The sequence below is a fragment of the Diplotaxodon limnothrissa genome, linkage group LG22, assembly GCF_057381915.1.
Source record: "Diplotaxodon limnothrissa isolate DT_005_m linkage group LG22, D_limnothrissa_male_GT1.1, whole genome shotgun sequence".
Taxonomy (NCBI): domain Eukaryota; kingdom Metazoa; phylum Chordata; class Actinopteri; order Cichliformes; family Cichlidae; genus Diplotaxodon; species Diplotaxodon limnothrissa.
In genome coordinates this window covers 8,732,963-8,750,470 of record NC_140616.1, presented here as the reverse complement: position 1 = coordinate 8,750,470, position 17,508 = coordinate 8,732,963, and the positions used below count along the sequence as shown (strand labels likewise).

The following is a 17,508-nucleotide window of genomic DNA, read 5'->3' as shown; positions in this document are numbered from 1 at the left end:
TCACCATCATGAAGCATCCCAGTAAAGGTCCAGCACTTAACTACTGGGCTAATGTTTACTCCTATTTTAAGGAGCTTATCTTTTCATTGTTTTATTCAGACAGTCACTTCTGTGAGATGGAACAAGTTACATGCAAAGTGCAGCGTATAAGAAGATGTTTAAATAGTCTGGCTTCAATCTGCGTCAGATATGAAACATACAGCAAACAAAACACGACCACCTACCGCACTGTGATCTATTACATAACCTGAGAAAACATCTGATCAGTGCATTGTTTATTTAAATAGAAACTTCATGCAGTGGAGACACTGATCAAAGAAACTGTAAAATAATAGTTTGAAACCAGTGCTACAAAAGACAGTTCTCCAAGTCCCTGAATTTGTTCCTTTACCTTATGAACACATTATTATTATTAAAAAAAAGAGTCAAATAGTCTCAAAATAAACTATTCTGAATAAATGTCTATGAGCATAATGAAAAAAACAAACTTTTTTTTACAATTTTTAAATACTTTCATCGTTAAACTCAGAATATGCATCGCTGCAGATACTCACATTCAGTTTGGTGGAGTTGTTTGAAAAAATCTGCAGACACAAAGGAAAGGAGAAGCCAAAGTCCTGCTCAATAAACTGTGTGTGTGCGTGTGTGTGCGCCAAAGGATTAAATCCTGCTTGGGGCGAGTGGGTGTGCGAGCATGTAACCAACCATGACACACGTTGGGTTAACTGATCATTGTCCTAACTTTACATATCTTCACTCTCAGGGCTTTTGCATCATCACATGTTAGGATTTCAAGTCACAGCAACTGTTTCTTTTGCCTTGAAGGAATCGTTGAGTCGGCACTCAAGAATCTACAGAATCCATTAATTCTGCTTAAGGGGATCATGGGAGCAGAGGGGGAAATGGGTGTTTACGTGGCTGAGTTACAAAAACTGCATGAAAAACAAGTGCTGTAACTTGCTAATTTTATTCATCAGCTGATTTTCTTACATTAATGTAAAGCCAGGGTTCTCAAAGTGGGGCGCACGAGAAAAAGTTGGCCCATGGCAACACTTTATGTGGTCTTTGGCAAAAGCAAGGGAAGAATGCACTCTACTGTACACTCATTTCATTTATCTACAAGTCATACATTATAAAGCACTGGAGGATGAGAAGGGAACCTTTAAACCCTGCTTTAAAGGAACGGCTTTACATTTGCACACACCAACCTCTCATCCTTCAGCTGTAAAAACCACAATCTGGCTTTTTTTAGTAGCTTCAGGTTTATTTCACATTTTGAAATGAAATCATTTCAGTGGTTAGTATTGTTACCGTTCTAATTTTTCCCAAGCAGCTGGTGGTGGCGTCAACAGGAGTAGAATTAGATAAATTATTAAAGATGGTCAGACGATAGTTAGAAGCTGCGTGTGAATTAAGTGCGTGACAGGTTCGTGAATTGACACTGGATGGATGTTGTATGTCCAGACCTGGTGGGGAAAAGGGATAATCCCTCCACACCACTGCAGCAGTTTACTGACCAAAGGAGCAAAATGCAACATTGTATAACTGGACACCTGATTTACTGAATTTGACCAACGTACTTTCTTTATTTGGCAAAGTGAATGTGGATAAAAGCTCAAAGCCATCAGCTGTGTGCCTATAAAATATGGAAATAAATTTCAAGTCACTTTAGTATTCTTACATTGTTAAAATAAATCTTTCATTGCAGTTTTCCAGTGTTCTACTTTACAGTCTGTACTGTCTGTTTTCACTACTGTTCTGCAAGTATCTGCGGACAGGATGGCGGCTTCCACAGGCGAGCGCTGCAAATCTGTAGCAGCCAAAGAGGTTACACACCTTTTTCACACACATTTTTCCCTTGGCAACTGGTGATTGTCTCAAATCCTGTGTGACTGAAGCCTAATGTTAGCTACTGTCTCTACAACTATGCCAGATGTGCAAATTATTTTAGAAATGATGTTTATATATGGCACAAAGACATTTAACATTTTAAAAGTTGACTCATTCATGACATATGAGTGTAGATGACTTATGTTTAAAAAAAAAAAACTCTTTCCAGAACAAACTGCAAGCTCAAAAATACAAAACGCAAAAACCAAACTATCCTCAATACTGATATTTTAAAACAACAAAGAGCAGTTTTACCCATGAACAGTTTTATTCATAACATTGTTATACAAGACAACGTAAAAAGAAGAAAAAAACAAAATAAAACAAAATCCATGAATTACATAAATGCAAAATTCAATCCATTTGAAATTACCAAATAACATTTCATTGGTAATAAAACAAAAAGCCCAGTATTACATCGAAATCCTCAAGGCAGCTTAACAGATGTTCTTCCTGTGTAAACAGAAGAGTTTAATAAAGCTGATGCTGGGTAGCAGCATGGTTAGTAAAATTACATTAACTGCATATCAAAGACGCAAAATCATTACTTTAAGGACTTAGAAATAAAATTCCTTGTTCACTGATTAGTGACTGTCAGGCATGTATCGTTCCCTTAAGATAACATCCCAAATGTCAAGTAAACTTAAATCTAAAGAAAACTTTCCATCCATCCATTTCTTCCGCTTATCCAGGGCCAGGTTGCAGAGGCAGCAGCCTAAGCAGAGAAGCCCAGACCTCCCTCTCCCCAGCTGCCGCCTCCATCTTGCCCAGGAGAACACCAAGGTGTTCCCAGTTCAGCCGAGAGATCAAGAACTGAATGGATCTGACTGCAAAAAGTTACTTCGTTATAAATTCTACCATTTTCATGAGGAGCTTAACAGAAAATCATAATCTGTTTTAAAAAAATCTATTCCTGGCATAAAAAGGAGGTAGCAACACATCTGAATATAAAATAAAACATTAATGCTGCCTTTCTACATTGAAAGAATGTAGTTAGTGAATCATTCGGTTCAGCATCAGTACATGAGGACGAACAAGTTAGCTGTTGTGTCTGAGTGCAAATAACCTTTCACGTGATAGCTGAGATGGGAAAAGTCCATCAGCAGCTCCTCTGCTGCGATAAACAACCTGACCTACAAAGGTTCATTATAAAAAGCACAAAGCACTTTAAAGGTTTTACAGCATCATATGCATTTTACATCCCCCATGGCCAATCCTGCAACACAATGCTCCCATTATTTGGGAATGTTTTTACTTCCACAGACTTGAGACCTCTGAATCAGGAGAGGCTGCCTCATGTGAGACATGATCCTCAAGAAGAAGTAGCTGCAAGAAATACACAATACATCTCTCAGGAACCACAAAAACAGAATTCATTTGGCCATTTCCCATGGGGCAGGAACGAGAGGCGTGTGTGCTTACAGAAAAACTGCACTCATCTCACTCCTGCTAACTGCATTCTTGGACACATTCTTGGCCTCTGGTAAACACGTTGTAGATGTTGACCAGAGGAAACATGACGAGAGCTCCGATAAGAGAGCCGGCTTGGATGGAGATGCCGCACCACAGCAGGGCGGCGTGACCCGCCTCGTGAAGCAACGTACCAATCACCACCTTCAGATAGGAAAAGGCACCAGTGAAAAAAATCCAGGAGATGACCTGTAGGGGGCACAAATGGGCAGGTGAAATCAGTGAAGGATATTATTTAAAAACAGAAGAAAATGTGATGAGACTGAAGGAGTGTGGGCCTCTAAAGATCTGTTGTAACTCATGTGGACTCCTGTCTACAATTCTCACTGCTTATGAAGGCATTTGGATTCATTTTCAGAGGTAAAGTTATACCAATGTACTGTTTTGCTTCATAAAGTACACTGACTGAGGAACTGGGTGCGCGTGAGTGTAATTTACACTCCTATAATCACCGATCGGCATATCGCAACCTGCTCCAGGTATCGTTACTGAGCAAGCAACAAGATTTCACTGATTGTGAGGTTTTATGACACTAACACAGCTAGCAGGCTATATTTAAAGCTCACTATAAAGATGGGCTATTATTCTCAGGAAGCTGTCATTAGTAGACTTCTTAATCATGATTATTAAAGGTCAGAAAAGTATTCAGTACAAGTTCAGGGGTAAAATTTAAAACAATTTTTATACAAGATGCATCACAGCAAAAAATGTGATGACTATATATAGGAAAAATGTTTAAATAAATAAAAACATGCAGAAATGTTAAATATGAAGTGAAAAAAAATCTCTTGGGATTTTTGATTCTTAAACACAAAGACAACTGATCATCCAGTACTAAATAATGCAGGTCTGCAACCAAAAAACTGCATAGGATATGTTGACTGTTTCTTATAGATTTTCACTGAAACCGTGAAAAATCTCTTTAAAATTCCATCACGTCAGTTTTTTAGTTTAATTACCGGTACGTGTACAATTTCCCTTTTCAAACTGAAATCTGGTGTCTTATACTTGAGTCAGAAAAACATATCCAATAATGATTTCTTACAGTAATTTAATATTTCTAAGCGTGAGACTCGAGAGAAATACAAATAGAAAATGTGAGGAATTGAGGGGGGTCAGAAGGAGGGGGAGGGTAGGGTGGGTTTGGCGGTGTGAGGAGCTCAGATGATCACATCCCAACAGGTTTATTTTGTTCATAGTGAAAGGTAAGAAATCTCAGAAAAAGTATGCATGGTTCATTTTAATAAAATATTGATTTTTTTTTCATCGCTGTTGTGCTTTTTTTTAATGTAAACTCCTCATGTTTTGCAAAACTGTACATGATAGAGGGAAGTGGAAATCATTTTTGGATTCAGCAGCATAACAAACATAAAATTTAACAAAAATATCCCATGAAGCTGAATTTTTTTTTTTGCAGACCTGCATAATCAAAGGCTCTATGAAGGCACTCTTTAACCTTAAAATTTCTAGTTCCTAGTTTGCTCTGATTTGGCGCATTGTACATTCACCTAAAAGCGAAAAGATCCTCAGGGAGGAGACACAAATCCCTTTGAGGGTCGAACCAGGAAGGGCTTAATGAGATTCCCTAAAATTACTAGTTTAAATTTGGGAATTCGTTTTCTTTCTTTATATAAAATCAGCTTTATTTTTATTTATCATGCCCATTTAGAAATGTATCCATTGTTGTTATACTATAGATGTTAACTAATTTTATTTAAACATTAAGCTTAAAAATAGTAATTTTGATTCATTTATTTGTTTAAATAAATAAATCAAATTGCTCATGTTTACAGCTCCTAACTGAGAACCACAGGCTACGTAAGGAGCTAAGATGGCCACCACTTCCAGAGGATCATTCCCTTCCCCATCACCCATCCAACATTTGTTGCCTCTATAAACAGCTTTGTTTGCTTGTTATTTCTGGCCTTGGCTTACAGACCAGATTATTTCTGCTGAAATAATAAACACAACATCTACTCTTTGTTCAAAGTTGTTTTTGTGGCTGCGTACGACATTTTCAGGATGTGTCTCAGCCTCCTTGACGGGATGTAACACCCCAGCCCAGAAATATATGAACCCACTCACCACTAAAGCCACACCAGCATGGCTTCCTAGGAGCGGCGGGCAGGGGCTGAGGGCCGCTAACGCCATGAGATAAGCAGCAAATACACCACCCACCAAAGCCAAAAATCCCAGAGGTGTAGAGTACCTGGAAAAGACAAGTTTTCATGAGAAGAAGTCCAAATATAACAATGAAATCTCACAAATAAGTCTTTATTTCTATGTTCTCACCTGAGGACAACGAACATGGCCAGAAAACACGCTACGGGATTCGCTATGTTTCCAAGGACCACAGAGAGGTGGAAGGTCATGGTGCCATAGGGCAGGCAGGAGAAGCTCTGCACAGATGGGAGGACTCCATTGGTGAGGGCGTTGGAGATGGCGAGCAGCACAAGCAGGAAGATGTTTCGTGGTGTCCAAAATGTCTGAGCCGGTGGCTGCTCCTCCACCCGCACCTGCACCTGCTCCTCAGACACTGGTGTCCCTCCGTTGTACAGCCGGTGCGTCTCTTCTTCATCCTTTGCTGCTGCACCACTGTCAGACTCCTGCGGTGGCGGTGGCTGTGAACCCTGCGTTGACTCTGACGGTCTTCGCGTCAAAGCCAGGAAACTCAGAGCAGAGATTGAGAGCATCACAAACAAGAACCAGAAGAAATTCTGGGCGGGAAAGTTCTCTTTCAAATACTCTGGTTGCACTGTGCCGTTCACAGTTTTACACTCCAGCTTGCCAACACCTTGTCCCAACGCCACAATACAAGGGAACAAGGCGCTGAAACCCTGACCAATGAAGAAAGTACGGATATACTGAGGTGGGTACCGGAACATGAAAGGCAGAAAGGTCACGTTGGACGTACAGGAAACAATCGATAACACGAAAGTCAAGACCAGGAACGGTACGGATCTCTGCTCTCCTGCCACCATGACAGTGTGGCACCAGAAGACGGCCAGAAAAGCGGACGCCACCACTGCCAGTATCTGGATGCAGTGGATGGCGAGGCGTTCGTTTAAGCGCCCAGGCGCACAGTGGTGTGTGATGGTCACTGCTATTGGTCCCAGGTTCCCAAATGCTATAAGCACTGAGAGGTAAGCAGGCAGGTTCCAGCCTAAAAGAGAAGCAAAACAAACAAGTTAAAGTAATAAGATCTCAATAAGAACACATTTTTACAATATTGTTTAATAAATGTGTTTTGATTCTTTTGAATTCATATTTGTGTTCTTTTTAAAAAAAAATAAGGATACCACATTATTCTGCTGATCTTGAGGTGCTTTTCCAAAACAATTTTGTGCATGTATGTTTCTATTAAACGATGCTAATCTGTTTTTATTGCATCAAGAGTTCTTTTGTTATAGAATGATGCTGCGACCTACTCCCTGAGTTCACAGTAAGTTCAATATTGTGAGTTTGTTGCCCTCATCAGGCAGTAAACTCATAATAAAATAACTGGTATTCACTGTGGTGTCTTGTTAACGAAAAGGTGTCCTTTGGATAACCACAAAGACATTAAATGGATATAAGCAAGAAACCTCTGACCAGTGAAAGTGTAAGTAAGCTGGATATAAGCCAGTCTGACAGAATATTAGCCATTTTCAAACATAACTGCAACACAGGAAATTTTTAGTTTGTGTTTTTTTGTGTGTTTTCTCAGATTGGCCCTAATATGTGTCAAACAGAGGAATGCATTTAGTGAAAATTTTAGTTGTAGATTTGAGTTTTAGATCAAGATGACACTTAGCCTGTAATAAAGTTTAGTTATATCTAACATGCAGCTGTGTAACATTTATTGAAAACCACGGTTATGTTCATACCTCAGTTTTGACTTTGAGTGGATGAATAATTTAAAAAAATAGCTTAAAAACTAAAACAAACATACACCTGGTCTCTTGATCATGACTGGGTCATAACACCCCTACAAATATGTGATGAACCCACTGAAGTTTTCTCATAAATATCATCCCATGATGAAGCACTTAATTCTGACAGTATATCGTTGGGCTATTATACTGATATTATACATTCACCAATCACTTCAATTGGTACACCATGCAAGTACTGGGTTGGATCCCTTACTGCCCTTAGAATTCATGCATGCTGGAAACATTTCTCAGAGTTTTGGTCCATATTGACATGATAGGATCACACAGATAATGCAGATTTGTCAGCTGCACATCCACGATGAGAATCTCCACCACATCCCAGATGAACTCTATTGCACTGGGATCTGGTGACTGGAGGCCATTAGTGTACAGTGAACTCACTGTCATGTTCAAGTAACCAGTTTGAGATTATTTGAGCACTGTGACATGACACATGACTCATCAGAAGATGGGTAGACTGTGGTCCTAAAGTGATGGACACGGTGAGCAGCAGTACTCAGACTGTGGCATTTAAATGATTCTCTGTTGGTACTAAGAGACCCAAACTTTGCCAAGTAAATATCCCTAACCTTATTACACCAGCAGCCTCATTGATGCAAGGCAGAATGGATCCATGCTTTCATGTTTTTACGCCTAATTGAGACCCTGTCATCTAAATTTTGCAGCAGAAATTGAGACTCATCAGATGAAGAAACATTTTCCAACCTTCTGCTGTCCAGTTTTGGGGGGGGTTTTTAGCCTGTGTGAACTGTAGACTAAGTTTCCTGTTCTTAGACAACAGGACTGTGATCCAATGTTGTTTTGGCTGCTAAGGTTTCAAGTTTGTGCAGCTGCTGAGCTACACAGTGGACAGCTTTTCACTTTTAAATAATTTTCTGGAAACTCCAGAGATGTTCATGGGGAAACTTCCAGTAGATAAGCAGTTTCAATTCAGTGACACCAACAAAGGCACTTAAATCATCTTTTTTCCTTCCATTGTGATTCTCAGTTTGAACTTCAACATCATTTTTGCCATGTTTACATACCTGAATCCAATGAGTTGTTGCTACGTGACTGACAGCTGAACAGGTGTACCTAACAAAGTAACCACTGAGTGTACATAGGTAAATGAGTAAATCTATAGGAAGCATTTGGTTTGCACCAGGCAATGTGGAAAAATAGTAAAGTATGCAAAATTGAAGTAATAAGTAAACAAACATCTAAATATGTACAGCGTGGCTATAGAAAAACAATGGAATAATAAAGGTTACCTTTCAGTCTATCATTATTTTATCATTTACGACAAAGGCATAAAGAAGCAATTTGCTTAAAACATAGTTAAAATGTAAACTGGTATCATCTGTTATAGTTAATTTTCAATTTTGGTGGTGAAAAGTTCCAAAACAAATGAAATTATAGAGACCATGGAGTAAATGTTGGGCTTCAGAAATAATATTGTAAATATATAACACTGAAGCATTTCAGTGTTAATGCAGGAGTTATAACTACATAACATCGGATATAACAGCCTATAAACTATACTGCAGATAATGATGACAGGTTTAGCAGTTTAGTATGTAAAGTCTAAACCTGCACATTAACAACAGCTCAGGAACTAAGTAAGAGCGCCATCTCTTAAAAAACTCGAAAACAACTACATTTGAACGCTACACCTAACCAATTTTGAATGCATAGACTGATAATGTAACAATAAGGTGGAGCTAGCTGTTATTGTCCACCACCGCCTCCAGAGCCTATATAATAAAACCAATGAACTCAAATAATGTGGAAACACTGTGATACACGCTATGGATTAGTAGGGGAAAGGTCAAAGCGGGGAAGCGTGGGGTTGTTGGAGCTTCCTACAACCTACCTTCGGGCAGCACGCCGACAATCACCGGGAGCTCGACCCACAGACTGTTGACAGAAATCCAGGAACCCATGGCGAACAGAGCCATGAGCCCGTGGCTCACCGCGGCACTGCTCCACCACCCACCGGACATGGTCGCGCTTAGTCCGGCTAATTCAACAGAGAAACGCTAATAAAACGCTTGCCTCAGCTTGTGTCCAGCGTGTTCCTCCATACCTCCCTATCAGGGACTCGAAACAGAGGACGCTTACGCAAAGTTCCGCCCCTTCGGCTGCCTTCGAAACTGTTCGGAACTTTAATAATCGGTTTCAATTTTTTTATTTCGGCTTTTATGTGCTTCAATTTTGCATTTTTTCTACTTAAGCAAAGCACACATTCCACACTAGGTTCGCTGCAAAGTTGTATCGTGAATTGTAAAGGTGGTTTATGACCTCCAAGTCATTTTTAATTACCGCTCTCTGGTATGCTGCCATTTCCTACAGCACCGCGGGTTTTCCCTATTCTTACAGTGGTTCTCTGACACATACAAGCTCCAAATTTTTTAAAGCAGCGTATAATATAACACGTTTGGACATTAACTCTGTTGGAGCGTTTTCATACTCGATAAGGAATTCTAGACATTCCGACAACCGTGAAGGCACCATCTGCCTTGGAGTTCTCTCGTTTGCGATCCAGCGGGCAACTCACAGACGGCTCATTGTAAACAACTGTTACCTTTAAAATAATTAAAGGGGGGGGGGGTTGCTTGTTTTTTTGTTTTTGTGGGAAGTTAACACTGATTGTTGCTTAAATTGCGACACTATCGCCCTCTACTTTAACAGCTAATTAGATTCATTTCAGCCAAACAATGGGCTTTGCTGCTCTTCTCTAGCATTTTAATAATTAAAAAAAAAGAAAGAGAGAAGATCCCAATACTATGACTTTCGATACAGCAATCCCACTGCCACCCTATTTTTGTTTTTTACCTTTGTGTGGTGTTTATTTAGCTTTAAATAATTTAGATTTATTTAACCCTTTATGTTGTTTTGTGTTCTGAGTTTAAGGTTAAAACAATAAACACAATGATTTTCTTTATAGTGAATTCAGAAAATGGATCCAGCAGACCCAAACAATACACAAGAGTTAAAGGACAAGGCGGCGCAAGAGTTTATGATCATGAACTCGTTGACATGATTAACTCAGCTCAACTTGACACGACTAACTGTCGCTGATTAACTCACTCACACTGAGGCTTGTGATACAAACACAAATGCCCTTCAGATCTGACAAACACGAGGTCACCAACAACAACATCCAGACATTTTGTCGTTTGGTTGATAAATTAAGTAAAATAATTTGACAGTGGTCAATTTCACATCTTTTATGTAAGGATTAGTTACAAACTCATCGACATTATCGCAAAAAAAAAAAAAAAACTTATAAAAATATCCAGTCTTTCCAACTAATGGCATGTACAAAATAATACATTATGTGATAAGTGTGTTTTTGCTTAGTCCGAAGCCATGCAGTCACATGAGGAAGTCACATGATAAGATTTCATCCTCTTGACCTCTTCTCTAGATATCATACAGTTAAAGCACTCATGTGCCGCTGCTGCTTTGACTCGGACCGGTCGCAGCTTCCGTCGTGTCCTGGAGCACCGGCTTCTTTTTGGTCCTTCTAGGCGCCAAAACGATAGAGTAGCCAGGCTTTACGCGCGGAAGTGCAAGCTTCAGCTTCAGTGCCATTTGTGTGCTGTTGTGGAAAACCATATCCAGGTGAGAGTTTGTGTTGTTCAGAATCATTTTCTGATACACGATCTCGCAGCGCAGCCCCTCCCGTTTCTCAGCTCGGGATTTTCCATCGAAACGCAGCATCATTTTATCGACATCCTGCTGAGTTTTGCATGGCCCTCCGTTTCTATTCACTTGAGCTATTATGTAATCCCTGTCCATGTTCTCCTCTATCTCCTCGTACACCTTTATTGCCTTTTCTATTTTGCTGGCATAACCTTTTCTCATCTGTGGACTGCGGGTTTCTTTTGAGGTCCTCCTTCTAACTTCCAAAATGGAAAAGTCAGAGTCGTCAGAGCTCTCATCAGATGAAGCAAATTGGTATTTGTCTTCTTGGGAGCTGCCTGATGACAAGTTCTCATCTACAGAGTACTTTGTTGACTTCTCAGGCCTTTTCCTCTTGTAGGGGTATGTGTGGCCAAAGGGGTACTCCGCCATCAAAACAGAGAATGTGCAACTGACCAACTGCAAGCTCAAATTGGTGGAAGGAATTTGGGAAAATTTTCCTCCTGGCAGAAAATCCTTGAGGTGTTCTTCAGTGACTGAAGCAATCACCTTTATCGTCCTCTTCAAGCAAGCTCTGATCAGATCTCGATTCGTGTGCCACTGCCCACAGTAGTGAAACACTCCGTCAAAGGTTTTCTCTTGCAGTGGGTACTGCAGAAAGACATCCGTAGCCTCCTCTGGTTCCAGCAGAGTTGAAGGATCTTTGGACCAATCGAGAAATTTTTGGTAGAGATAGAGTAAGTACTGGCTGTAGAGAGCGTACTCTCCTCCACTCTTCAGAAGCTGCCAGTAAGGACCGAGGATTTTGCAGTACACAATTGCCAGAACACATACGAGGCTCTGAATCACAGTGTCGTTCGCATCTGCGGCAACACTCTCCAGAATAATGTTCGGGCATTTATCATTGTTCAGCGACAGCAAATCTGAGAAGAAGAGAGCGATCTCTTTGTGGTGGTGGATAAGACCCGCAGCAGCTTCAAAGTAGGTGTTGAATCTGTTTGAGTGATTTACCGCCAGTCTGGAGGGATTATTCTTTTCCTCACAGAAAGCCACCCAGTACTTCCTGTAGTTTTTCTTCTCGGGGGTGCGAGGGCTCAGGATATCACAAGCCATGTGAATATACCGTGAGGTGGCGCTTTCTGGAAAATTGACAAAGTTCTTGAATTTAGGGAGCTTATCACGGCCTAGTTTCTCTCCCGCTGACTCAATGATCTCCTTTTCAAAGTCAAATATGTGCTGTTCCACTACATCGTGAACATCAACGAGGAAATTGGCATTGTAGTTTAGAAACATGACAGGAGAGACAAGGGAAATGTGTTCATGCATTGCCTCGAGCTTCTTCTCAAACACTGCCATAGCTGGATTGTCTTTGAATGTCAGAGCGTACTGATTTTTAAGGAGATCCAGGGAAACCTGCTTGCACACTTCTGTTTTCCCACTGTACACACTGGACAGTTTATGGACAGTCAGCATTGCGATGTCAAGAACAGTCATAGACTCTGCTGTGTTACCCGAGGTTTCGTCTCCACTGTTGGAAACATCCATATCCTCATAATTTCTATGTACAGCAGCATGATCGTTTTGTCCTCGTATTTCATCTCTGTCCATCTCAGGCTCCTCACTTTCCATGATTTCAAAAATCTCGTCTTCCTCTTTGATTATAACTTTTTCATAATATATGCTCTCATCTCTTCTCATGCGTTTCTTTACAATAAGCTTTGGCTCTTTTATCTGAACCAGTTCAAACGGACTTTGAAGCATATTTTCAACCAATGCATTCCTCCTGTTACTTCTTGTTTCTGAATTGCAGCAAAACGCCTTTAACTTTTTTATTTTGGCTTTGAGGACTTGATATGCCCTTTGAACATTGCCATTCTTACAGTACTGTGAGTTGAAGTTTCTAAGCCAACTTACTAGAACAATTGGGGAAATTTTCTCCCTGCTCACAAAGTTGCTTAGTTCAAGAATCAAGCCGTTTGTGACTTCGATCGACTTTGCCCGATCTGAAAAATCTCTCATTTCCAAAAGATCTTGCCGCTCGACTCCAATGCTATCACATATTGGTCCAACAAAATTAAAATTGACATCTGATTCCAGGAAGACCAGCCTTGCATCATATCCAAGACTCAGTGTTGTGGCAATGCCTCTTCCAATCAAACGGCGAAAATCTGCTGACTGATGTGCGGGGAAGATCCTCTTGAGCCAATCCACAATGGCGATCCACGGAAAATTATTGTCCTCTCTCAAAAGTCCTACTTGGATCATAAATCTGTTCTTGCAGGGGCCCTTTTCAAGCTCTAATTCTTCTCCTGATTGAGGACCAATGAAGTCCGCAACGAGCTTCCAGTAGTATTCATCTCCTGAAAAATAGAAATCAAAGTAATCAGAAATGTAAACCTTTACGAAGAGGTAAGGCTTTTTAAATGAACTGGTATTAGGTAGGGCTGCACGATTTTGCATAAAATGAGAATCACGATTTTTTGGCTTAGAATTGAGATCACGATTCTCTCACGATTTTCTTTTCCAGTATAAATATTTATTGCACTTATTAACTGCACATCAACTTCGTAACAGTTGAGACTGAACATAAAAACAATAAATAAACATAAAAACAACAAATGTCTCACGTTTTGTTGTTGCCGCAAAATGTTGTACTGCTTGAAATTCCGTCTCCACCGTTGCTCGACACTGCGTGTATAGAGCAGGTAGTGCAACAATAGAAAAATAGTTGCGGGACGGCACTGTGTAGCGTTTGTCTAGGGTGTTGATCATTTTCCTAAATCCCTCGTTTTGCACAGTGTTGATGGGAGCCATATCTTTGGTCAGGTGATAAGTGATAGCCTCTGTAATTTCTTTGTGCCTGCGGGAGTTCGACGGGTATAGGGAAGCGCTGTATAAGGTTCCCGTTATTGATGTTTGGGTGGTTGACCGGGACGGATTTTCTCCTGTCACTTTCTCGTCATCCCTGACGTGCTCGCCGTTGTTTTTTTTCCCTGCTAATTTTAGCATCACACGGCACAGCTTCTGTATCACGTGGTATAAGGCTCCGCCCTTGTCATTTGTTGAGCAGGAAGAGTGAGCGCTTGTTTTCATACAGATTACGTCCCGGATCAAAATGAGGTACAATCGTCGTCGTCATCTTTTTTTCTTTTTTTTTAATCGTTGTCATTTGGAAATGAGATCGCACATAAGTATGAATCGAGATCGCGATTTTCTAACGATTAATCGTGCAGCCCTAGTATTAGGCACAGTCACTATGTGAAGGTTTATCAGCAAAAGTGACTTAAATACAAGCTTTACTAAGTAGCTGTTTACTTGCAATGCATTCAGACTTACTTAGATTGGCTTCAGTCACAGCTGCTTTCCCACAAAGAGAAAAATCTTGACCATCCTCCATTGTATGCTGTTTTAAAAGAGACAGAGATGAAATTCTTCAGTCCTCAGTCTACAGAAGACGACGCTTTCAAGACAAAAACTGGATGGATAATGCATGACAAATCAGCATGATTAAGATCTGACAGACCAAACAAAATAACAGTGGACGAGAACGTTTCCCTGCTTTTACAATGACAAATTTGTCCTAAATTTGTATGAAGATGAATGACTGAAACTAAACAGTTAAAACTGTAGCTGATATTTCAAAATGTTATGATCTTAATAATAATTATTTAAGTTTTTCTTGCACATTTTTTATCTTCCCCTACTAAAACCCATAAAGAGTAATAGTTCTAATACATCACAGTGAGAAAAAGTGCATCATGGCACAAACAACAAGTAACAACCATTTCCTTATCGCATCATGTCGTTTTATTTTATGTTTTGTATTTTCATAAAATGTCTTGGATCCAGGCCATGTCAAATTTCTCTGAAAAAAATCACATTAGTGTTAAAAATTTCAGGTCCCTACTGTCATTAGTTTTCATCTTTTCAGAGGGAATTTGAAATTTCACTATCTGGAAAACTACTTGAGCACGGCCCTTCGAATATTTAGGGTACTATGGCTCAACACCACTACCATCATCCATTAAAATGCTTTTTTCAGAAAACTATTATTTCAGAATGGACCTGAAATTTGACATAACTCTAATAAAGATGAAAATATTTGGCCTGAGTTTTTTCAGACAAATGTGAGACTTTGCTTTAAGCATCTGCAAAGAAACAACACTGACACTCTGTATTCCCTAAAAAAGAAAACAAGTTGTTTATATTTTATTCTCATTATAATAAAATTTCATGTTACTAAATTGAATCTTTTCAGTTAATCAATCAGACTGATTACTAACAATCTGACTTTCAAACAAAACACATTAAATTCTTTGTTTTTACAAAATTACATTTTCACACAGAGAAACAGTTTACTTTTCACTTGTAAGAACTGCATATATCAGCAACTACATTTCTAATATGTCTGTATTTTATCAAGCATATGCCCAGTTCATTTGTTCATCTGTGATTCAACCCCCCCCCCCCCCCCCCCCAATCTCTTTGTGTGTTGTCTCAACCAGACTTTCCTGTAATTTTTAAAGTGGTTTTCAACACTACCAGGCTTTCTGAAGCTCTTTCAAAGTGTTTCTTTGGACACTGGGAGCATTTTCATCCATTTCTGTACCACCTTCAGAGTATTTTTGTTTTCAAGCCATTTAGCTTAATTATTGAATTATTTGAGTATAAAAACAAACCTAAGTGAAGCGATGACAGCATGTTTATACATATCAGACTACTTATTAGCAGCCTGTCACAAAACATTATGTGTTGTCATTTAGTTTTAGTTTGTTTGAGCTTATGAAAAATGACAATGATAGCACAGTCTGACAGACATATAATAGTATTTTTGGATGAACAAGGTGATTCCAAAAGAGCTGTTGTCCAAACATATATGCTGAGATATAGTACATCTCAGCATGGTGTGCGTTGTGTCTTTAATAAATCTGAGGAAGCTGGATCTTGTCAAAACTGATAGAATGCACACAGATTTTTACCACAATGCGATACAATTTGGAAAGCATCTGATTGGCTACAACTTCATTTTTCAGCATGACAATGATCCCTGTCAATGTAGTAAAAGCACACCTGGATAGAAAAGCACACATCATATCCATCACATCAGTCACAGGCTGACCTCAACATCACTGAAGCAGTGTGGGATGATATTGGCAGAGAACGGAACAAAGAGCAAGCAACTTCCAAAGAAAACCTTTGAATGCCCTTCAAGAAGCCTGGAGAAGATTTCTTAAAGAAATGACAATAAAGCATGTCTAAAACAATCAAGGCTGCATTGAAGAATATAGATGGTCCTATCAAACATTGACTTTCAAACTTGTTAGAATTGTAGAAACTCAGTTTTTACCTTGTATATTACATTTCCACATATGTTTACATATGTTACAGTGATTTGTTGTACCCATTACCCATTTTTCTAAATATAGCTGGTACTAGTAAAAAATGTAATGTTACAAAACTGTGTGACATATATTCTAACTAGTTAAAATTCCAAAACGACATATTCATAGTTTAATTTTTACTTCTCAAATAACATTTAATGATCTACAGTAAACACTGTTTTCAGGAGCAACTTAAGTGATCATCATAATTATTTTTAACTGATTAAAACTGAATTAAAGAGAACTACAACTAGTCTAAAGTAGGTAACAAACATGTAAATTATAAAATAAAAATATTAAATATAAATGCCTGCAATGGTGTTTGAATACATGTCAGTTATAAGTTTTTGACTAGCTATTAAAGTTATGCAAAGACAAAGTTATTAATAACATTTTGAAAAAATAAAAAAGATCTCTGGGTATCTAATTATAGATGTTACTTATCAAAGTGAATTTCTAAAAAGTTGGTCTGTAATTATAACTAGTCAAAATATAGATGAATAAATAAAATTACCATATCTATGGCTGTTAAATACTACAGGGGTGCATGTCATAGCAGATCAAAAGTACAAAACAACAACTAAACATTCTGCAGAAATAATATATTTAAGTGCACTTGTATGACGAACATGTATATCACATACTAATTTATCTTGTGAGAGGGGCTAAGCTATGTAAAGAATCCTTATTGGATACTATGTGTGTTTTATTATCAGTAAACATGCATAATTAATCCCTAACATGTATAAATACATCGAAATATGTGACTATTCCTGTGATTTAATGGCGTTATAAGCAGGTTTTTCGGAAAAAAAGGATTGTAGCTACATCTCTAAGTGAATGCTAATGCTGGACTAAATCTACATGCTAATGCTAGCCTTCTGAGCAACATGCTACTATTAGCACCTACTTTACTAGCACAAAACTAAGCATGCAAAAGTGCAATAATCCGTGATTAATACCTGAGCAGAAAGATGTGCTGGGTTCTGTAGCGTTCCCAAATAATTTGAACTGTATGCGCTGTAAATCTATGATTTAGTAGTACAAGTTCTTACCCAGAAACAAAAATACCAGGCGCCTGGGACACGCTCCCTCTCAGAATACACCATGAAGGGGTGGAGACCGTGCGCTGCAACGATTGGCTGGTTTTACAGAAGGCGGGCATTTGTCGAGGTCTCAACGAATCATTGCTGCGAAACGGCCGT

At 39.1% G+C, this 17,508-nt stretch overlaps 2 protein-coding genes across 2 annotated transcripts; both read right to left on the bottom strand.

Moving 5' to 3' along the window:
- Positions 1–2,301: 2,301 nt before the first annotated feature.
- On the bottom strand, positions 2,302–9,359 carry slc52a2 (solute carrier family 52 member 2). The gene is made up of 4 exons (XM_085346012.1): positions 9,148–9,359; positions 5,653–6,523; positions 5,446–5,569; positions 2,302–3,549 (listed from the first exon to the last, which is right to left on the bottom strand). The coding sequence occupies exons 1-4, from the start codon at positions 9,275–9,277 to the stop codon at positions 3,340–3,342; spliced, it is 1,335 nt and encodes a 444-aa protein (XP_085202138.1). The 5' UTR covers positions 9,278–9,359; the 3' UTR covers positions 2,302–3,339.
- A 1,332-nt stretch (positions 9,360–10,691) lies between these two features.
- LOC146609367 (uncharacterized) lies at positions 10,692–17,412 on the bottom strand. The gene is made up of 3 exons (XM_085346573.1): positions 17,359–17,412; positions 14,259–14,325; positions 10,692–13,282 (listed from the first exon to the last, which is right to left on the bottom strand). Exons 1-3 carry the CDS (start codon positions 17,410–17,412, stop codon positions 10,725–10,727), a joined length of 2,679 nt encoding a protein of 892 aa, XP_085202699.1. The 3' UTR covers positions 10,692–10,724.
- Positions 17,413–17,508: the final 96 nt, after the last annotated feature.

Excerpts from the sequence above, each read along its gene's own strand:
- slc52a2 (XM_085346012.1), bottom strand. The coding sequence starts at position 9,277 with ATGTCCGGTGGGTGGTGGAGCAGTGCCGCGGTGAGCCACGGGCTCATG. Across the intron at positions 6,524-9,147 it reads TGTCGGCGTGCTGCCCGAAG|GCTGGAACCTGCCTGCTTAC; the intron begins GTAGGTTGTAGG and ends CTTCTCTTTTAG. Across the intron at positions 5,570-5,652 it reads GCCATGTTCGTTGTCCTCAG|GTACTCTACACCTCTGGGAT; the intron begins GTGAGAACATAG and ends TGTCTTTTCCAG.
- LOC146609367 (XM_085346573.1), bottom strand. The coding sequence starts at position 17,412 with ATGGTGTATTCTGAGAGGGAGCGTGTCCCAGGCGCCTGGTATTTTTGT. Across the intron at positions 14,326-17,358 it reads CCTGGTATTTTTGTTTCTGG|CATACAATGGAGGATGGTCA; the intron begins GTAAGAACTTGT and ends CTTTTAAAACAG. Across the intron at positions 13,283-14,258 it reads TGTGACTGAAGCCAATCTAA|GAGATGAATACTACTGGAAG; the intron begins GTAAGTCTGAAT and ends TCTATTTTTCAG.